The 22,422-nt window shown below is 30.2% G+C and overlaps 3 protein-coding genes across 5 annotated transcripts; 2 read left to right on the forward strand and 1 right to left on the reverse strand.

Annotated features, from left to right (window-relative positions):
• Positions 1-5,689: 5,689 nt before the first annotated feature.
• On the forward strand, positions 5,690-12,068 carry LOC110621091 (transcription repressor KAN1). Of its 2 annotated transcripts, none has more exons than XM_021765160.2 (6): positions 5,690-7,209; positions 7,365-7,441; positions 7,929-7,974; positions 8,301-8,469; positions 11,393-11,477; positions 11,666-12,068. In XM_021765160.2, exons 1-6 carry the CDS (start codon positions 6,285-6,287, stop codon positions 11,777-11,779), a joined length of 1,416 nt encoding a protein of 471 aa, XP_021620852.1. In that variant the 5' UTR covers positions 5,690-6,284; the 3' UTR covers positions 11,780-12,068. The 2 variants fall into 2 exon arrangements, with proteins under 2 accessions (XP_021620852.1, XP_021620843.1); XM_021765151.2 differs by having other exon boundaries at positions 5,691-7,209; positions 11,342-11,477.
• A 2,004-nt stretch (positions 12,069-14,072) lies between these two features.
• Positions 14,073-16,709, reverse strand: LOC110620257. Its single transcript, XM_021763914.2, has 3 exons — positions 16,211-16,709; positions 15,282-15,519; positions 14,073-14,554 (listed from the first exon to the last, which is right to left on the reverse strand). Exons 1-3 carry the CDS (start codon positions 16,460-16,462, stop codon positions 14,400-14,402), a joined length of 645 nt encoding a protein of 214 aa, XP_021619606.1. The 5' UTR covers positions 16,463-16,709; the 3' UTR covers positions 14,073-14,399.
• A 3,471-nt stretch (positions 16,710-20,180) lies between these two features.
• LOC110628265 (protein TPX2) lies at positions 20,181-22,110 on the forward strand. Of its 2 annotated transcripts, XR_002490032.2 has the most exons (8): positions 20,181-20,293; positions 20,390-20,443; positions 21,018-21,059; positions 21,136-21,234; positions 21,362-21,421; positions 21,522-21,616; positions 21,707-21,885; positions 21,918-22,110. XR_002490032.2 is itself a non-coding variant. In XM_021774844.2 (7 exons), exons 1-7 carry the CDS (start codon positions 20,261-20,263, stop codon positions 21,828-21,830), a joined length of 507 nt encoding a protein of 168 aa, XP_021630536.1. In that variant the 5' UTR covers positions 20,181-20,260; the 3' UTR covers positions 21,831-22,110. The 2 variants fall into 2 exon arrangements, 1 of the variants encoding a protein (XP_021630536.1); XM_021774844.2 differs by having other exon boundaries at positions 21,707-22,110.
• The last annotated feature ends 312 nt before the right edge of the window (positions 22,111-22,422 follow it).

The following is a 22,422-nucleotide window of genomic DNA, read 5'->3' on the forward strand; positions in this document are numbered from 1 at the left end:
AATTCGACTAAAATCAATTAATGAATATGAAATTCCGCAATTATAAATATTAATGGGATTTGCTTGATTCTATTCTCCAACGATAAAAGGTGAATTTTAGTGAAAAATAAAAAATTACGGTATTTAAAATTTTCTTATCATGGATGTAACTATATATTATTTAATCAGAAACTTTATGCTCATAAATTATTTTAAATGATTATTATATTATATAAAAAAATTTTATATATACAGGATTATATACTATTAATAAATAAATAATATACTATCGAGAATCATAATATTTAAATTTAAATTAATAACAATTTTTTTAAAGCAAATTAATAACTATTTTTATCGACAGAATATATGCACATATAAGAAATTTCTTAAAGGTATAGCCAAGTCAGTAAAGTTGGGTACAACTTTAAAAGCATTAGAGAAATTATAGTGAATGTGAAATAACAAATAAAGTAATTAATTATATAGCACATGAAAACCCTGTAGCCCCAACCACACGTGTAGTCTCCTATATGGATAATACTGTGAAGAGACAAGAAAAGGGCATTGCTTAAGAGGTTGAAACGCTAAAGACAATAGACATGCCTTCAAACCATACATAACACTGTCCGATTAAACACTAAGACAAGCTAATTTGGTGGTTGGGAGTTGAGACGTGTCACTCTCAAATTTTAAACAAACACTACGTTCCTTTCTGAATTTAACCTACAATATCTAGACTTAGGTCTGTATTTAATTGTAGTAAAAAAAAATTAATTATTTATTCAGTATTTATGGTAAAGGTATTAAATTTTTGGGTGGGAATTCAACATCGAGATTATATTTCCTTTCTCGAACAATTTTTAAAAGCATATTTTCTTATGTCCACCTAATAAATGTGGCGATTGATGTTTACTTTAGACTTGCGATCGATGTGGGTTCTTATATATTTTATAAACATAGATTTTTTAAAAAAAAAAAAAAAATCACATTCTCATATGCATGTTTGACGACAATTAAGTAATAGACACGTGAAAAAATAAGTAAATAGCCAAAGCCGATCGTGAACAATTTAACGTTAAAAAAAATAACCACTTGTCACTCTGAGAAACACTTGAGCTAAAATGATGGAATTATTTATAAATAAATAAATCCTATTAGTAATTAATTAATTCCATGATTCACCAATTGCCAGTCGATTTATATATATTGGTGGGGACAAAATAAAGTCTCTCTACACGACAAGACGTTTTTTGGTCTACCAAATTTATTTCTTCTGCTTTGTGGGTTCAGCTTAACTTGCCCTACCCAAAATTTTCTATTATTATTTTCCATCCATCATTCAAACCCGTTTGGTTTTATAAAAAAAAAAAAATTCTTCCAAAATCATTTATTATTTTATTTATATATAATAATTTTTTTAATTTAAATTTGTGAAGGAGGAATTATAAGAGATTGATGTAATTGTTTAGCAACGATAGAGATATTTCACAAAAAAAAGAGGTTAATAAAGACTAGGATAGAACTTTTTGGTTTGGTTTTATGAAGCTTAGTATGATGCATGTGCTTCCTTTCACATTTTTATTAATCTTCAAAAGAAGCTTTTATCTTTCCTCATTCTTATATTTATTACATCTCTCAAGTTTGTGTCCTAACATTAATTACCATTCTTCAATTATGTTCAATTTACTTGGAAAGTGTGCCAATTTTCTTGTTAATTTTCTTTTTGAGTTGTCAAATATCAACCCAACTATGTATATCTTATGTTTCAAGTCAAGAAAAAAAAAAAACTGATTTTTTGTGGATACAAACATAAAATTGTAGTAAAATTCATAATTTTTTTAATGAAATTATAATAATTTTATATCTATAAATTTATTTTTTATTGTTTAATTTTAATTTAAAAAATAAAATTTATTAATAAATTTATATATTAAAATTTTAATAAAAAATTTTAGGGTGGGAATATATATATAATTATTTTTAATAATGTTAAATGTGGAAGCACTTGAGAATTAATTTAATATTGAGACTTTAACTAATAATTAAATAAATAAATAAAAGAAAAGAAAAATTTTACAATCCAAGAATGTTCTTGGCTATGGACAATAAGAATATAAAGGTGACGGTCAAAGTTCTTTCAACAATCTGAAACAATTCTTTTAATTTTTAATTTATAATTAAAATTCCTTTATTATATATATATATACATAATAAGCAGATAAGATGCTGATATCTGTCGACCCTAGTTTAGATTAAATATTACAGCAATATCCAGCTTGATAGTTCATTAAATTGCTTTATTTATATAAAAATCACAAAATTTTATTATTATTTTATTTTTTAAACTACAGAAGAAACATTGATATACAGTTATTATTCAAGCTTATGGTATGTAACAGGCTGGGTAGAGTGAAATTAATAGGTGTTGCCTTTATTTAGGAAAGAGAGTGGAAGAAGTGGGACCCAATTCATCAAATGGTGGTGATTGATGGGTGAAGAGAATGAGCATAATTTTGTATGGTATAGAGTTGTACAAAAGTATTAAAGTTGAAACAGTGTTTTCCATATTCTCCGCCATACATTATTGTCAAAATGGAGCACCAATCAATGAGGTACATGTGGCATAATAGTATTGCTTCTGATCATTAATAGACGTAGTTACAAACCCTACGATCATCATACTATATGTTGGTCAACTTTAAGTCTTTTAAGCATTATCCAATAGGCCTCGTGGTCCTTTACTAGCCATGTGTTGCCCTGTCGTGCAGGGCATGGGATTCAATTAAGTTAGATTTTTTTTAACCTTTTTTTTTAATATATGTACTCTAAATAATAAAATCACTTGTAAAATTGTAGGATTCTAATGGTCACTAAAATAAACATTTAAAAAATAATAAAAATGTAATTTTGAAAAATATAATTCTTTATATACTTCAAAAATAATAATAAAGGAAAAATAAATGAAATCTCACGGTTTAAATTAGGATTGGAGCGATTTTTTCTACTATTCTCTAAATATTCTATAATTTTTTTTTAAAAGTCTAACACAGATTATCTGAATGATCTATTGATATTATTGCCGCTTTTTACAATATTTCCTTTGATTTTTTTTATTTTAAAAGATAACATATTAGCATTCCAAGAATAAAACAGTTAAAAATATTAAATTTTACTGATATAACAGGATGTCATCAATTCTATTTGATAATGTGAAACTGATGTGGCAACATACATGAGATTTTATAAATTTTGTGGTATGTTACATCAATTTAATGGATGATGTGGCGCCACATCATATAGTGTTAATTATCTTGAAAAATGATGTGCCATTTTATATAGGTCTCAAGTTATATATTATGATACTAATTGTCATGTAATTGTTAAATATATACAAAAATTTAAAAATATCTTTCTTAAATTTTTTATAATATAAAATTTAAATATTGAATGCTAAAAATATTAAAATTTCAAAATACATATAAAAAAAATTAGGAAAATAAAAGAGAGGGAGACATAATGAAAAATATAAGCAAACAGAGAGAAAGAAGAATAAGATAAAGATAAAAGAGGGAAAGTATATGATTAAAAAAAAAGGAGGGTGAGAAATTGAAGGAGATGGGTTGATAAACAAACTCATCCTAAATTAGAAAAATTGATTAGAATCAGTGAGTAACGGTTTATAAAATAAAATAGAGCCGTTCAAAACATTAACTAACCACAATATTTGATGGTCTGATATGATTTAATAATTAATTATATCCAATTTAACATGTGACAAGCACGTCGCAAATTATGGTGAAAAAAATTATAATGATCGTATATCATTAAAAAATAAAAATTAAAAAATATTTATATAGCTAGTTTAATAACTATTAAATAATTTAAATTAATATTTTTTTATCAAATAAAAAGATGGTTTAAAAATTATTCGGATTCATTTTAACTGAATTATTATATAAAGGTATTAACTTATATATTATTATTATTATTATTATCAATTGAAATTTAAAATTTGGAACTTAAGATTTTGTAATTTTAAAAATAATTTTTTTCATTTAAAATATCATTACAGTTAAAATCAATTTGTAATGTTAACTGTTTCAATTAATTAGGTACTAACATTAAAACACTTCATTTTAAGATTAAAATAAAAAAATATAAATTAAATAATGGCAAAAACTTTATTATATACTAAAGCTCACTATTTTTTTAGAGTAAGAATACTTTTATCTAATTTGTTCAAGGTGTAAATTATTTTTTAAAAGTAATATAAGATATATCATTGAATTAATTTATACTTTTATTTTACAACTATTATCTTTTTTTTTTTTTGAAAGGAAAATAACATACCAGAAAATGAACAAAAAAAAAGAAATAGGCACAATAATTTTAAAAAGTGGTTTTAGAAAAAAGTAAGATGAAAAAATAAAAAACATGTTAAATGTGAATATAAGATGAAAAAATAAAAAACATGTTAAATGTGAATATAAAATATAAGAAATGTAAAAATGAAAAGGAGAAGAAAAAATGAAAAATGAAAGCAAAAAAATAGAGGAAATTAAATAAACGAAAAAAATAAAAAAAAGAGAAAAAATAAAAGCATAGAATAAAAAGAAGGGAGCATATATAATATTTAATAATTTAGTCTTAATTTAAGAATTGTATTAAATTCAATATAATATAATTGTGATGGGAAAGTAAAAAAAACATAAACGGGAAAGAATTATTGTATTTTACATCAATTAATTATAAATGAAATTATATATAATAATTAGTATAATATAATAAATTAATAATTTTAAATTAAATAAAAAATTAGACTAAAATTTATTTGATCAAATTTAAACTGGTGCAAAATTTTAAAATATCCAATAACTGATTATAAAAATAATTCATTTTGGCTATTAATTGATAAATGATTAAATTTAGCCCTTACCTCCTAGTATATATTATAAAAACGATGTCTATGACTGGGCTTTTAGCCCAATACACACAATTCATTGTAGTTTTATTTGTAATTATTTTCCTATATTATATGTATATAAATTTGCAAATCTCTAGAGACAGCATTTAAAGAAAGGCGTTAGTTCCCAATGTAAAGAGTAAGAGATCCCATATGGTTAATAAAATAAAGAAACATAGTCTTTAATTAACCCTAGGGTTTTGAAAACGCTAATCAACAGTAGCAGAGAGTCAACAAGCTCTGTGTAGTATATAAAAAAGAAATGTCCATGGTTATGGAAGACAAGGCTGTTGAAAGATTAGCTATGAGGGAATATTTGGGAAATAGAAGAAAAAGGAATTAGAAGGTAATGTGGAATTAGGGTTTACTTCTATATAGTCACTTGAATGCAAACAAAACCCCCCTTTGTGGGCCTCCCCTCCCAAAGGTCAATGCCTCTTCATACATGAAAATTCAATTTCTTTTTATTTAAATAAAATTATCTAATGTGAAAAATAAATTAATAAATAAAAAAATATTGTAGCAGGTGGAGGCGAAGAGGATGGGGGGAAAAGAATCCCTCTGGATGGAGTCTTTCTCTCTCTAACTTATGACATCCCGTCCTCTCCGGGGCAGGAAAACCAAAGTCTTCACTTTCTTTTTTGGTGCTTTTTTTATTTTTTTTTCTCTCTCTTATGTTTTATATAATTTAAATTAATTATTATTATTGGTTTAAAGTTTTGACCACATAGAGAAAGACCTTGTGTTCTTCTTCCCTAGTGTCATTTTCCAAGATATACTCTCGAGGTGCACCACACCCAAATCCTTCATCTCTCTTCTATTTCCTTTCCATGCACTTTCTGGGTTTTTTTTTCTTCTTCTAATTATTCTTTAAATTTAATTTCATGAATCCTTTTTTTTTTCTATTAGCTTGACAACACACATGCTTCTTTTTTTTCTCTCTCTCTATCTAACTTTCACTTACTCTTTCTTGAGGCATGTTTGTTTGTTGAAGAAGATTTATGAGTCTTTAGTTCTTTAGCCTCTCCTTCCTTTAAGCTCTTGTCCTTCCCTTCCTCCTTCCTTCTTCCCCCTTTAGGCTTTAAAGCATAAATCAACAACTCCTCTTTCAAAGCTTTTTATCTATTCTTGTACCAAAACCAAATCTCTCCCTCACATATATTCTTTCTCAAGAAGAACACAAAAGATTGTAGATCACCCACTTGACTGCAAACTTTACTTTTTTTTCCTTCTCATTTGCTTGCTCCCAATTGTTAAATTAGCCAAGAAAAAGGAAAAAGAAGAAGAAGAAGAAGAAGAAGAAGAAGAAGCAATTATCTGGTAAAGAAACCAAGCGAAAATGCCATTAGAAGAGGTTTTCGTTGAATCCTCTTCAAACCCACTTCCTGATCTTTCTTTACATATTAGTCCTCCCAATACCTCGCCTTCTTCAGTATCCTACACCGTCAACAGTATTAATAAATCAGATACAAGCTTCAATCTTTTGATGAGCAGACAAGTAGGCATCCATAAATCCAACAATATTAGCTCCATGAGTACTAGTGATTCTCATGCTTACAGTACTGAGCTATCACTAGCACACCCAGCAAGTGCCCTCGACGAAGAAACCAGAAACAGAAGGAATTTCACTGGTGCTGGAACTGAAGAACCACCGCACAATCCTTATCAACAAAGTCACCACCACCACCACCATCATCTTCACCATTCTAGCGCTAACCTAAGTAATATAAATCATGGGGTTTCTCGACTTGATGTGTCTGATGGTTTGAGGCCTATTAAAGGTATTCCAGTTTATCACAACCGTTCATTTCCTTTTCTTCCTTCAGAACAGTCAAGAGAGAATAAAGATCCCAAGATGTGCTTCTACCAAATGCCCTATCCTTCTTCCTCTTTGTGCTCTCCTTCTGTTTCTCCTCACACTTCTTCACCTTATTATATTGGAGGAGCAGGAGGTTTAGATCCTATGTCCATGCTTAATTCATCTGGACCTAATCAATCTGCTTCTGCTTACAATCGTTTAGCACCGATTACAAGGTTTAATGGGCTTTCAATGGATTCTTTCAAATCCCACCAACTGCACCACCAGGTTCACCACCACAATCAGTATGGAGTTGGATCCGGCGAGGCTTCTCATGGGTTGCTCAGATCAAGATTCTTGCCTAAACTTCCCACAAAGAGGAGCATGAGAGCACCGAGAATGAGATGGACTAGCACTCTTCATGCTCGATTTGTACACGCCGTTGAGCTTCTTGGGGGCCATGAAAGTACATAGCTTTCACCTTTGTGTTTCTTTTACCTCTATTTATCTCTACTTAGTTAATTTTAGTGTTTGGGTTTGGAGTTCCAAATTTCTTAATACTTAAAGATGGATGTTTTATTATGTTTTGATCCTCACTTTTCCTTTAATGGGTTTGTTTAGGAGCTACTCCAAAGTCAGTTCTTGAGCTCATGGATGTGAAGGATCTAACATTAGCTCATGTGAAGAGCCATTTACAGGTAGAGCACAAAAGAAGCAATCTCTCTCTCTCTCTCTCTCTCTCTAAAATGTGAGGCAGCCGGTGTTGATAGTGAATAACACGGCCAGCACAGTAGCCAAAGAAGGCAGTGAGTGAATGAACGGATGAATTTAATCGAAAGAATAGTAGAGAAAATGAGCCTGAAAGTTCTGAGACGTCTCAGGCAGACAAGCTTCTGCTTTTGAAAAGAAGAGAGAGAAGAATGATAACAGACAAAAGTAGTCATCATTTCTCAATAATAAACATCTCATTACTACCTTATCAAACATCAACCTCGTGATTAATAATGAATCCGAGACAAGCCCAGAAGCCCACCAGAGAGAGAAGGATCTGAAATGGGATTCAATTTACAAATAATATATTTAATTTTTATCTATTTATTTCCCATTTTCCTCACTTCTCATCTTCTCTATTATATTGAATAAGGAATAATGATCTTTGCTAAATGCTTCCCAATGACTTCGCAGATGTATAGAACTGTTAAGACCACTGACAAGCCTGCAGCCTCCTCAGGTAATTCGTATTGCTTAGTCTTCATTTTAACCATGTTCTTTTTCTTTCTTTCTTTTTTTAATCTTCGCTTTCCCCTCTCTGTACATTTCTTTTTATCTATATTAGTATATCGGTTTCAGTTTTTTACAGCTCCCATTTGGAAAATTCTGCCTCTAAATCCATTTACTTAAACTAAACCCTACTATGGATAGAAGACACACACATTATCCATATGCACATCCATCCATACATATGCATGCATGCATGGATACATTACATAATATCTGTGCATGCATTGCTTAGGTACATTCATTTCATTTGACTATTTTGCTGGTGTTTTCGAGAAGGCCAATCAGATGGATCTGGAGAAGAAGACATATCACCAATGGGCAATGGTTCCGGTGACCGAGGCCTACGACAATTTAGTGATCAGAGAGGACCTACAGATGGGGCAGCAGTGCAACAAGAAATGGACTACCCTTCTGCTGCTACTACTCTCTGGAGTAATTCTTCAAGGTACCATCCATTTTCTTCTCTCTCTGGATGTGAAACAAACGGACAAATACTGTCGTTTCTTTTTGCTTCTGCATGGTACCTTGTAGCTTAAAAATTCAAACCCACGTCCACCATTTTTGAAGAATAAAAGAGTTCTTGTGGCAGCTTTTGCTTTCTTTATTTTCTTTTAAGCTTTTCTTTATTTTTGTGGAAGATTTTCGTCCTGAGATGTGATTTGCTGGTAGCTTTGATGCTATACGAGCTAGTATTAATAATTGTTAAAGAAAAGCTTCTTAGTGCAATCAAATATACGCTAATTAGGACAAGAGAAAGCAACCATAGCTTCATGCACTTTTTCTTTTTCAAGCTTTAGAACTATTATCACATTACTGTTCTTATCATTATTAAACTCTACCTGGTTCTTATTCCCACCACGAGGGACATTTTGCATATATATCATGACCAAAAAAGGCTACTTCCTTAGACTAAGTGCTCTACTTTTTCCAAAGTTCAAACTAAATATGCTTGTGTAACCCATTACCCCATTTTTAATTCCATATATATATATAGCTTCTTCTAGTATTCTTGATATTCCCTTCTCTTGGTTCTTCTTTCCCAGTTTGCCACAGAATCATTTATTTATTTATTTACTTCATTGGATAAATAGAGTATCTCTGCCTTTTCTATAGGCTAAGTTCCAATAAAATTGTTGGTGAACTTATTACAAGCTATGAGAAAGCAATAGAAGGAGATAGGTATTTAATTAGTTATATCTGGTGAAACTGCAAATTTGAGGTGGAATTTCTGTACTCTTGTGACAAGGCTTCAGGGATTTTAGGGGTGTGTGCTATCATTTTCTAGTTACTTACTACCATGGACTGATGCCAAATTCCTGTGTTTTTGGTTTAATTTCTTAATTGTTGTTTGTTTCCCTCTTATATGAATTAATATGCTAGTTTTGGGTGATCTAGCGAGCTCTATTCACAGGCTTGATTAGTTAATTATTAAGTTTTTTCTGGATTTTATAATAAATAGATCACGTGAATGAAAATCATTTATCTTAAAATTTGACATGATGGGCTTGTTTGATCTTTTAGCTGAGGTTGAGGAGGTTAATGTTATTTTTTCTTTTTATGCTCCACGAACAAATCCAATAGATTATGTATTCCATATGAAGAGAAGGAGATTGTTGAACTTTAAAATCTATATGGGTCAAGAATTCTTCTTCTCTCAGGTTATCTTATTTGTTCATTTATGTTCAATTATTTCTTTGTCTAAATGCCAAATGGGGATTATTTGATAAAATTATTTCAAAATGAGTAACGTTTTCTAATTATATATATATATATATATATACGAGTTCTTCTTTCAATCTGAATCTGTGTTGATGAAGAAGAGAGACCTCTTAGAGGACAAAAGCCAAATCTTAAAGGTTATACAAAGTTCTGACAGAATCACAGATAACATCTGAAAAATCATCTCAATCCCAAAACAAAGCCTTCTACATTATGAGACAAGTTTATAAGTGAATGAAAACTGAGGATTCTCTCACATTTATGTAAATATAATTTATTACATTTGTGATATCTTAATCCTTGAATTGATTGAAATTTTTATTTTTAAGAAATAGAGTGATTATATATATGAGAAAAAAAAAATCTCAACCATTTATCTTGAATCCAAGAGCTGAATTGCAGGATAGTTTTATCAATAAGAAACAAATGCCCAAGAGTAGATTATTACATTTTGCTGTGATTGAAATGTAAAAGCTAAAGTTAATTACAGCTTCCCTGCTATTAGCTTCAACTTTACTAGCTTCCTCCCTGGATTTATGTTTATTTCATTTTATTAAAAAAGGAATTGTCTAAATGGGTCATGAGCTAAATATTCCTTTTTATAATTCTCACAGCAGTGTATTAATAGATTAGTTTAAAAAGTATAAGGGGACTAACTAAGCTATAGGCTTGATTAGCTAATCAGTTTTTTAGTAAGTTGCTGTTGCAAACGAATATTCTGTCGTAATTATAATTAATCAGTGATTAATATTAATATAGTTAGTATAATTTTAACATGATTATAAGCGATAATTGATAGTATAATCATAGGTATAATTGATCATACTATATAATTTTTATATTTTATTATACAGAAAACAAAAAAATAAAAAATACTGTTTTTTTCTATAATTTTAGACGTGCATGTCCTTGAAAGATTATAATTACAAATTCTTTTTATTTGCTTCCCCATGATTGTTGTTTTGATGTGAGGTTTCTTTCTTGGTTGGAGTTGAAAGCCTAACCCCATCGGAGAAGTGAAGCCGTATTTTATATTGCTTGTGTGGCTCTTGCTAACGTTTTTAGATAGATTACATGTTGATCTTTCAATTATATTAGGATTAATATATATCCTTTTATTATTAAAATTCAATAGTATAATGGTTATTTTTTAACTTAATTAAATTGAAGCTCTCTCTATCCATATTTGAAATTAGTTTTTTTAGTTTGAGTAAAGTTAAATGTAGATATTAAATCATTTAATTTGAAAAATCAAGAGAAATAGGTGTTAATTTGGATATTAATGTTTTTAAAAATATTTTGATCATTTCTCATACAATTAATAAAAAAATTGAATGGAAAGACTTTATTTGATGAAATCAAATTACATATTTAATATTTTTTTTGAGTTTTAAAAATAGATAAATGTTATTTAAAAAATATATATAAATGTTAGTATTAATTTTGATGTAAGTTAGGGATGAAAGAGTAATTTAATTTTTTTTTATCCTTGCTGCCTTCCATTGCATTCCAAAGCTTTTCTTTCTAGGTATAAGATTACTAGAATAAAAAATGATTAACGAAGCAATTGTAAGATATAATGCATGCTATCTTGACAGCAATAGAGAAATTTGGCCACTGACAAACTCCAATGACATGGATGGATACAGAGAATCAACATTACAGTCACAGTCATTAGATGGATATAGAGAAGCAGCATTACAGTCACAACAAAGGTCTGGACACACAATTGAGGTACATCTATAAATTTAAGTCTAAATTACATGTTAAAATTGGAGCAATTATGGCACATACATGCACATAAAAACCAGCAAAAAAGCAATACTTGTTACATGTTAAAATCGGAGCAATTATGGCACATACATGCACATAAAAACCAGCAAAAGAGCAATACTTGTTCTCTAATTATATGTAAACTGCAGGAATGCAATTCAACTCGGCTGAAAGGCTACTTAGGAATGAATTTGGATTGCAAGAATCCAAGCTTGGAGTTCACATTAGGCAGACCAGACTGGCAAGGAAATGAACATAATTAATATAATTCTATTAAATATATTTCTTCTATAGTTCTTTTTATTTGAATCTTCTTGGCTATTTCATTAGTATTTTTGCAAGAATGAGAAGGCATAGAGTTATATATATAAATATGTGCTTGTTATCAAGCAAGAAAGGAGAGGAGAGGAGGAATGAAGAGGGTGGGTTGATTTCTTTCGAGTTCAATGCATTCAAGTTTTTTTTTTTTTTTTTTTTTTTTTTTTTGTATTGAAACATGTTTCTTCAAAGTTTTGTATGTGGCTAGTTGACTAGCTGGCTAGAGTTATAATGGAAAACAAATCAGAAAAAGGAAGAAACCCTGAAGAATGGTGTCCTAGTAATTGTTCAGCTATAGCTACATCAAAAGACAAACTGCATCTTAACTAGGTTTCTTTTATATACAATTTTTTTTCTGTGTTTGTCTATTTCTTTTGTAATTTACTTGTAAAGCTTAAATTTGCTAATGAAGCTGGATCTCATTTTGATTTAGATAAAAATCTCCTTTTTAGATAAGAATCGATTATACTTAACAGCAATTATGATCACAGAAAATCATAATTTCAATGGCTTTAGTCCAAAATCATTGTGGTCCTCACAATATCTGAATTGGGTAACGAGTTGCAGTAGTTCTAATCACTACTTGAAAGAGTAAATTGTCATTTTCATGTATGCTTAATAAAAATGAGACCAGAACAAATGAATGACAGATACTTTGCAGAGAGAGTATGGTTTGGCTTGGTAGATTTTGTGAGTAATGACATAATAGAGTAGGCATATGTCAAGTCAATTGAAAGAAACTTTTGGGTTCATTAAATTTGAAAGATGATGATGATTCTTAATCAGCCAAAGGGAATCATCCATTCACTTCTCCTTTAGCTGCAAATGTCTATTCTGCCTAATTCTTCTGTGTTTCCCATTTTTTTTTCTTAGTATAATTGTGGAATGCCATGTGAAAAGGCTCAGTACAACGTGTCGTTTACATAATATTTGACGTCCAACTTTTCAACTAATTAATTATATCTTTTTTTAGGTTGCATATCTATTCATCTGTCAAACAAGTTGTATAGACTAAAGTATGCTATATATCAAGCCATCTTTTATTTTCACAAAGTTGTGGCTCCAGATGCTTAATTAATCAATTATATTAATTTTAATTTAATGATAATAATAATTGAATATTTGTATTTACGTTTTGATGGAATTGGTTGGTAGTGGGAATTTTTAAGCATTTATGAACTTTGAAAGTTTATTTTCGCACTGGGTATATATATTTAATAGTATTTTAAAATTATGGTAGATTCTATTTATGTTATATTAATAATTTATTATTGATTATATATTTATACACTGTGGTGTAATAAAAATTTTACAGTGGAATTTAATTAGGATTTTAGGTCTGGAGATCACATTTTCTATTTATTTTAACGGCACTACTAGGATTATGAGCTCTGGTTTCCAGTTAGATGATCCTCTACGTTGTGTTCTCAAAATGACTTGAATAGTTTTGTTTATTTTCCTAGTTTTTTTTTTCTGTTTAAAGAATTTTTTTTTCCAAGTCTTTGCTCTGGGTCACAGTGCTTTTATTTAAAAATTAGTCTCCTTAAGTCATAGTTAAATTTTAAAAAAAAAAATCACTTCATTTAGGAATGAACAAAAATTAGTCAAATCGATTGAATCAATGTAATCCCATCACAAATAAAAAAATTAAAATAAATTTATTTATAATTATAAAATATAAAAGCTCTATACTACCTAACAATCTAATAAATATGTTAATCTATCTCAGCTTTTCATTCTCTTATACATATGTATGGATGAATTAATATTTGGCAAACTCTGATATTAGCCTTTATCTTATTAATCTGTATTCTACTACCTAATCTAACACCTGTCACTTTATTATTGTTTTTTTTTTTTAATTTTTATGGAGCAAGCTGAAATGGGCCCCGGCTTAAAGTAGCCTAGAGTAGGCCCAGCCCCTATTTTCATAAGGCCCTGAATTACTTTACGCCACTCCACGGGACACTTACCATGGCAATCCCTGTGGATAAATATATGCACAATCAGCATAAAAAAGCATGAACAATTAATTAAAGATGGAAGAACTATTTCAGATGCACCACAATTTAATGCAAACATCATCTTAGATCTTATATTGTTCAATTCTCAATAATCTAAATGCATATTCGGTTGAATTAATTAAACTAATGCAATGTAACTGAAGAAAAAATTTAATAGAAAATAAAACAAAAATTCATTTAGTTAGTTTAACCTGCATTCAACTACATCAAACCATTTAGATTAACCAGCTTTATTTTATACCGATCTTTAAACGCACATTAAATACATAAAATTAAAATCCAGTAATACCTGAAATGCATCTCCATGCAACAGCTCATTACACAATTTGAACAATATATCCAACACCACAGTGCTTATCACATATGCTTTAAAACTGTAGCTGTAGATTTCACCAAAAGTTCCCGAATGACAGCAACAATGACCAGCAACAAATACTAGCATAGCAGTCATCAACCTTGAGAATGGTGAGAGAAGTAAAGCTGTATAGATATCCAGGGCATGCAATGACATTCACATGAATGGACTTCAGTGTATCATGGCTCAATTCGACAGCTTATCTAGTTCTTGATAGTGTGGCACATGTCGACCAAAAGAGTATGCTGAAATTGCTGATCCAGTCACGCTCAACGATTGCTTGGCTACTTCGAAACTTTTCTTTGTCACCAACCAGACAGTCCAGAAAAATCCAATCCAACCTGATTCACAATATCCCATATTGTAACCATTAGATCACATTAGGCTAGATCAATATGACAGGATTCAGATAATCTTATGCCATGATATGAAGATGATTTTAGATCACATACGCCAAGACTGCAAAAGCTTTGCAAGTGCCAATTCACCATTACTTAAAATTTTTAACAGTATCACGGTACGTTCAGTTCAGACACAAGTAAGCATTCAAGTCATCAAGTCACCCCAGGCAAATGTTCAAACATGCATACCAAGAAGAAACAACAAACAGCCCCAAGAATCCCGCTGGAGTACGACAATTAACAGGCTTGAAGAAAACATATTAAATATTTCCTCCTCCTCAATTGGACAAAAACATCATCTTTATTTTTTTTGGATGGAATCAAACATAATTATTTTCACACTGAAACAATGTCCAAATATTCACTATACAGAATACATTATTAACTGGCTTCCTGATATTGCAATTTATGCACTATAATCAGCATAATTCTAGTATATTCTCTCTCTTTCACTTAGGATGACCAGCATAATAAAAGTCAGGCTGTCATAAACATAACTGGAAACTCCCAAGAGTTAAATTTCTAAGATTACCCATGGCTGTCTTTAGTATAAATTCTCACCTCAACTAGATCCAGTTACATCCCCCATAGGAAAAAGGATAGGAAAACTGCAATTTATGGGATATATAGAAGGTAAAGAAGTAGGAAAAAGTTTATTTTGCTCTACCTATAGCTATAGAAACAGCTATAATTGCCGAAATTGTTGCCATGGAAATCACAAATGTGGCGACTGATAATGCCCCTATATATATAGCTGTTACACAAGCAAAGAAGAGAGCCGTGAAGCCTCCTATAGCTGCCAAAAAAATGAGAAGAGAGACAATAATGGCATTGACAGTGGCTGCCAGAAAGAAAAGCATAAAGACAAGCAATCCTGTCAATGTAAGAAGAGTAATAGTCCCAACCTGCAGAAGTTTTCAAAATATAACTATGGTGAAATTTTGTGAGGTTATGTACAAACAGGATCTATTCATATTTGATACAATATAGTGCAAACAAGAACTTAAACTTTGACATGATTTTCCTTTTTAACTTGCTTGAAGCTATCCTATTGTTTGATTATATATCCATGAATGAAGTTTGCATTCATAAATGTGGAGAGAACTAATTTATGTGTAATTACACCTATATAAATATTTAAAGTCCACATTGAAATACATTTTTATTCACATTCATGAACCTAACTAGATTCAAGAGTCCGATTGATTAGATAAAATTAAAGTGTTCTTGAATTCAAATCTCTAAATTTCAGATCATTCCAGAGGAAAGTTAATAAAATTCTACAAATACACACTTACTATGCTCATAATCAATAATTAATTCACTTTCAATTCCCCATTTTTGAATGAACAGTTACTGCTTCACTTATGCTTTATTTGGATGAAGGAATAGGAAGGGATAAAAAAGGAAAAAATTGCTACAAGATAAAGGAATATTATTAAGTTCAATGAAGTTGGAAAAAAAAAAAGACAAGGAAGAATTTAATTGTCCTCCAAACTCCACTTTGTTATCCCATTAAAGTGACACGAGGAGTGCTAGGGGATAATATAAGGTATAGTAAACTATTCACTTAAAAATGACAGTAACAGTACTTACAGAGATTACGAGAAGTGCCCGCAGAGGACTGCCTCTGCGAGTCCAGAGGAGAATTTTCCGGCCAGTATTACTAGTAGCATCCTTAAGAAGAGGACCGTTATCCGATAAAGAGTTTTTGATTCGCTGGAGCAGCGGTTCTGATCCATCGGAATCAGAAAAGAAGATCGTTGAAAGCATACGATGTAACACGTCGTAAAGAGTCTCCTTCCGACGAGAAGCTTTCGTCCCTTCCGTTTCAAGCGGTCCCTCCATGGTAAGAAAAAAATTCGGGCGGAAGAGAAAAGGAGAGAGCAATTGAAGTTGGAGTAAGTAGATTTATCGGTAGTTGAGAATCAAGAGATCTGTGCTTCTAAATAATTCGGAACTGAGGATAAAATCAGTAGTAGCAGTAATGGTCCAGCCATAGCCTATTTTAGCTCAACACATGGGGGGCTTTAATAGCCATCTTCTTTCCTTCATTTAGAATCTCGCCCACTTCTCACTTTTCCCTTTTGTTTATTTTAAAATTTTTAAAGCCTTATATATATATATTTGTCATAAATGCGATCAAATTATATCGTTTCTTCTTTTTTTTTTTTTTTTTTTCCCTTAATAGGAGGTTTAATTTGCCTTTTCAGATGGAGGAAGTTCTGGCGGCTAAAATTAGTTTAAATTAACTCAAATTATATATATCATTCCTAACTTATCAATGTGGAATCTCTATTTTAAGTGAACTTAGCTGTGAGGCCTTACAAAAGAAGCTTGTGTTTGTTTTAGCCATCGACCTCACCTTCCTTGTAATCTACAAGTTGAGTTTTGATTCACTTGATTTTCTTCCTCTCCCCTATTTCTCAGCTTGTTATTGCATGGCTTTTTTGGTAACTATAATGGGAGATGGTTTTATCTTGGTTTTGCCAGAAATGTTGAGTAGTTCTTCCTGCATCAAGGGGCATCGATGGTGCTATCTTCATTGGGTCAGGTGGTCAAAATTTGATGAGTTGATGGACCGAGCTATTAATAGATTTGGTTCCGATTCCCATACCCACAACTCCTGTTTGTGTTTGACGGATGTTTGAAATTTATATTTATTTTATAGTGGCTTAGGCTGGGCTTCCTCGATTGCTTTAAATTTTAAGTGCTCACCATTCTCAAGTTAATGTGCCACAAGGCCAAGGAGAAGCGGATCACTCTTCGGCCTGCTTGGACTTGGATAAAAAGAAAAATGGTTTTGTCACTAAATACATTGAAAGCCTATTATCTACATGTAAATATATACATCTAATAAATATAACTAATAATGTCATGTAGCCTATCTATTCGATTCAAACCGAAAAAATTGACCGAATCGAATTAATTTAAAATTTTAATTTAATTTTTTATTCAATTCGGTTCTATTTAATTTTTAATTTTAAAAATTTTAGTTATTTCGATTCTGTTCGATTTTTATAAAAAAATCAAAAAAACTGAAGTGAACCGATTAGTAATAATAATATGTTACTTTCAATAATATAGAAAAATTAAATCATATTAGAATTAAATTTTAAAATACTAAAAATAAAGTGTAAAAAATAAAAAATTTATTAAAAATGAAACCAACCAAATCAAATCAAATCGAACTGAATCAAACCAATTCAGTTTGATTCGGTTTCTGACCAAAATCGATTCAGTTTGGTTTTCATAAATACTAAAATTTTGATTTTCGATTTATTCAGTTCGGTTCGATTTTGAACCGAATTGACCGAATGCTCACCCCTAATGTCACATTTAATTACAAAGCAATTTTTTTCCTTTTAAATCATATAAATTTTCAAAAGCAAGACATTTTTTCAAAAGCCTATTATCTACATGTATATAAAGGATAGTTATAAAGTTTTCGTCCTCGATACTCTCGTCTTTTTCTCTTTTTTAAAACGAACTTCTCTTTCCTCTTCCTCATAAAAGACGATCTGCGTCAATTGACTATCGATAAAAAAGAAGATGTTGATGTCCCTATTAAGAACTGCAGAGATATTTCGATCGCCACTTATGATTTCTGTATGGTTGAGATGTTTCTCGCATAAAATCTAATCAATTTTCAGAATATGCAGACATTTTTTTACAGATTTATGGCATCTTTTATAGGGGTATTTATTATGGAATTAGAGTCAAAAAGATATCTATTTCGATTTTTTAATAATGTTGATTTTGAAAATATAGGGAATAGAGACTCTTGGCTTTACAATCGATTCTTGCTTATTTGGAAGAAGATACAAGGTAATAAAAATTCTCTCAATATCCCTCTAACTCATTCTGATTTTTGGATTCTGATTAAAGACCTCCCTTCTATTTATTATATCGAGACATTGGCTAAATTGGTCGAAAATTTTGTTGGCCACTATAAAGAGTATGATATGAAAAATGCTTCAGCTATATCGCCGGAAATCTTTAATGATTTATGCTCGAGAGATGAGAAGGAAGGAGGAGCATTTTTGCCAGATTATCTTATGCAGGGGTTTAGACAGACACTTTATCTTATGTAGGAATTTAATTTTGAATGATTGTAAATATTTGTTAGATTTTAGAACTGATATTTCTGTTAGATGAGTTTGTCGTAATACTATTCTAACTGCTCATACTTTGACTAGAGAATCTATTAGGTATAATCGTCTCTCTATTTGATATGATATCCCTCTTTATTTGATAAATTTTATTAATACAATCCGTAATTTTATTTTTTAAAAAAATAGTTATATCTGTATATAATATTAATTTGTTTATAATTAATTTATTTATATTAATTATAAACGAATAATTATATCCCATAACAGTTAATGATCTATTTATTTTTATAAATGAATAAATGAAATTAATGAATAATGGAAATTTATTGGAGTAGCGTATTTTTAATTTGTAATCAATTTATTAAATTAAAAATTTTCCCCATGTGGAAGCAATCTATGAATGTCCAACAAATTACACTGAAAAACTTATTAGCATTAACATCAAGCACCAAGAGCTTCTTCAAAAGCAAGACAACTTTTGTCCCTCAAAGCACATCCCCTTTATGTTTAGGTGAAAATAAAGCTCCAATTTGATTGGTCAAAATGGAAGATAATTAAAAGTAGGGTGCTATTGGTTTTTGTAATCCCTAAAACTTGTATTAAAAGCATTTAACTTTTGCATAATTAGTAGGTTAATTTTCTATTCGTCATGAATCATCACCTAACTAAAACCATATGACATGCCTCTTGCCCTTTAATTAATAAGCCCCCCTCCCTCCCAAAACAAAGATTAATGCCTTGGCTAGATAACGGCTTTAACAAGAAACAATTGAAAGTGGGTGGTTAACTACCTTGTTCTCATTTAGACAGTCATTACCTGTAGGGAAAGTGACATAAAGCTATGCTGATTTATTTTCACTCTAGTAGACAACTCAACCGAGTTGCTTGAATCCTTGGTTTCTCACTAAGCTTGCACCAGATGAAATACAGCTCTATACTCGTTGTTCCCTCCCAATGATAGCAATAAAACAAACAAACAAAAAAATTGCTAATTAGGGAAATCCTATGGTGTCATAGAAGTCCATGCTTTTTATTATAGGAAAATCTTAAAATCCTATCAATTATTTATGTTTTTGAATTGAATCGGGTGTTTTTCATAGTATCAATTGAGTTATATAGGAAGAAATTATATTAAAAAAAGTCTATGGTGGAATCATGAACTGATTTTATATGATAGGATTATAATAATAATGAAATAAATAGAAGAAATTAATGATGATAAGCAATAAGTCAGCGTTTGGATTAGTTAAAAGAAAAGATGAGATAATTTATATTATTGATAGAATGATAGAGCAAGAGGAGAATTGAAGGAACATATGGTCGGGTATGAAAAATAAATGTGCATGAGAGGGAGATTTAATCAGAAAGTTTGGTACAAGACAGCATGCAAATGTCTGAGAATGTTTGTGATGTAGCAACAGAAGGCCACTCATCAGACAATTACAAATCTCCAAACTTTGATTTTTCTCACTCTCTATAAATTCAATTCAATCTCATCTAATGCTTCAATCCCATCTCATAATTATTATACATGGAGACAGCACACACAAAATCTGCTCTCAAGGTGCATGGCTTCTCTTTTTTTTTTTTTTCCTTTTATATGTATGCCTTTTTTATGTATATATTGTTTATTCTAATCTTTTTTAATCCTTTTGCGAAGCTTGTTAAGGCTAACTCACAAGCTGTTTCATGGAGCAAAAATTCTAGAGGAATGGTATGAGAACAATGACACAGTCACTTAGTTACTAAGAATCAGTTATAATATAATTTGACATGGCAGAATTTGATTGGAATTCTTATTTAGCAACTTTATCTATTATTGAAAGCTGCCTATTCCTCTTGGGTCATGACTTTATGGTTGTTGCACTTTCCCATCTTATTACTTTTCTTTTTTATGTTGGTCAACTTTACTTTGAAAAATTATATTAATATCGTCTGATTATATATTCTCAATCGATTAAAATATATCATATATGATAAACTTTATTTATAAAAATTATACACTCTATTAAATTATAATAGACTTTATTTATAAAAATATATTGGGGATTTATTATTAGTTTTATGTATATACACTTTATTGTCTGTAAAAATTTTTTAATATAAATACGAAAAAATTTATAAAAATATAAATAGAGGATATAGAATTGTTGTTACTAAAAAGTGTAAATTATCTTATTTACCTTCCGTTTTACTTACTAGAAATAAATTAAGAATTTAGTCACAAAATTATCCTTGGCTTATTGTTTTAAATTGCTAATAATGTAGCCGGCAATACTTTGTCACAGGCAAAAGATGAAGCCAAGGAGAGACTTTATGACAAATCCAAGGTAGAAATTTCTACTAGACCTTAACTATCTCTCTCTCTCTCTCTTCTCTCTCAATTGAGAGTCTTTGTGATCACAGGCAACCCCAAAGAATCAAGCCAAGGAAAATACTAAGCCCCAAGAATTCAAACTTCGCACAGAACAAAGAGCCTACAAACGGGCAATGTTCAATTACTCTGTGAGTAGAATGAGCTACTGAATTTTTCATCCCATTCAAAGATTCAAATCTTGATAATCTCTTCTTCTTCTTCATTTGTTTTTGAAAATTAATAGTTACTCTAAACTTTCAAGTAATGGATATGCAGGTTGCAACTAAGCTATACCTCATTGAGCTACAAAAGAAGCAAATAGAGAAGGCTCAAAAGGTATTTAAATATAGCCATAATGAGTTGAGGACATTTATATGTGATTTTGGATTTTGCTGTAGCTTTAGCAAAAATGATATATATGAACTTCTTGGAGCAGATCATAGAAGAAGAGGAGATTCGCATGCTAAGAAAAGAAATGATTCCAAGAGCCCAGTTGATGCCTTTCTTTGATAGACCTTTCTTTCCACAAAGGTAAAAATAATTAACTAGTCAGTATTTTGAAGGCTAGCTCATAATTGCAAAGCAAAAACAAATCATATTTGCAATGTTTACAACCTGCAGATCAAACAGACCTTTGACAATACCAAGAGAGCCAAGTTTCAGAATGTTGAACAGCAAGTGTTGGAGCTGCAACTCAGGAAATGAACTCTACCATTTTGAACATGCCCCAGCTTGGAACTACTAGATCAACCACTACCCTTCCTAGACGTAGGCAAAACTTGTAAAATGTAATCTTGGCGGTGGCGTTGGTGGTTCTAGTCATAGATAACTTTCACTTTCTTGTTTGATTATGAGTCATGAGTGTGTTGATAGTAGTGCAGTTACAGTGTTTAGGAGGTGTGAGTGATGTGATTACATAGCCATAGCTCCTCCTTTCAATGGGTTTGATAATCAGTGTCCCTTTCATGTGAATGCTTTTTGTTTCTTCAATGAGTAAGCACTACTGCCTTTTCTTAACACTTGAATAATTAGCTTCACTAATGTTGGATTATCCTCCATTTGATTTTCTATGTTTTTAATTAAAATTTATGTAACTTTTATATACTCAAAAATGCTAAAAAAATAAAATTTCAATCTCCAAATTAGCAAGACTAGTTTATTTGAGAGGAAAAATGTACAAAAAAGAAAAAAAAATCTCCCTATTTGATTACTTTCAATTTTAAGGTCTTTTTTTTTTAAATTAATGATTCAAAATTAGATCTATCTTATTAAAATTTAAAATTATTAATGATCCTTAGAGGCTGTTATTAAAAGGGACAATCACGAGAAATTAATTT

The sequence above is a fragment of the Manihot esculenta genome, chromosome 1, assembly GCF_001659605.2.
Source record: "Manihot esculenta cultivar AM560-2 chromosome 1, M.esculenta_v8, whole genome shotgun sequence".
In the NCBI taxonomy this organism is placed as follows: domain Eukaryota; kingdom Viridiplantae; phylum Streptophyta; class Magnoliopsida; order Malpighiales; family Euphorbiaceae; genus Manihot; species Manihot esculenta.

Bases quoted from the DNA above. Each gene is read 5' to 3' on its own strand.
- LOC110621091 (XM_021765151.2), top strand. From the start codon at position 6,285: ATGCCATTAGAAGAGGTTTTCGTTGAATCCTCTTCAAACCCACTTCCT. The intron at 7,442-7,928 runs GTAGAGCACAAA...ATGACTTCGCAG, and splicing joins ATGTGAAGAGCCATTTACAG to ATGTATAGAACTGTTAAGAC. The intron at 8,470-11,341 runs GTACCATCCATT...CTATCTTGACAG, and splicing joins CTCTGGAGTAATTCTTCAAG to CAATAGAGAAATTTGGCCAC.
- LOC110620257 (XM_021763914.2), bottom strand. From the start codon at position 16,462: ATGGAGGGACCGCTTGAAACGGAAGGGACGAAAGCTTCTCGTCGGAAG. The intron at 15,520-16,210 runs GTAAGTACTGTT...AAACTTCTGCAG, and splicing joins GGGCACTTCTCGTAATCTCT to GTTGGGACTATTACTCTTCT. The intron at 14,555-15,281 runs GTAGAGCAAAAT...ATTGTGAATCAG, and splicing joins AGCTGTTTCTATAGCTATAG to GTTGGATTGGATTTTTCTGG.
- LOC110628265 (XM_021774844.2), top strand. From the start codon at position 20,261: ATGGAGACAGCACACACAAAATCTGCTCTCAAG. The intron at 21,060-21,135 runs GTAGAAATTTCT...TTGTGATCACAG, and splicing joins GACTTTATGACAAATCCAAG to GCAACCCCAAAGAATCAAGC. The intron at 21,617-21,706 runs GTAAAAATAATT...TACAACCTGCAG, and splicing joins AGACCTTTCTTTCCACAAAG to ATCAAACAGACCTTTGACAA.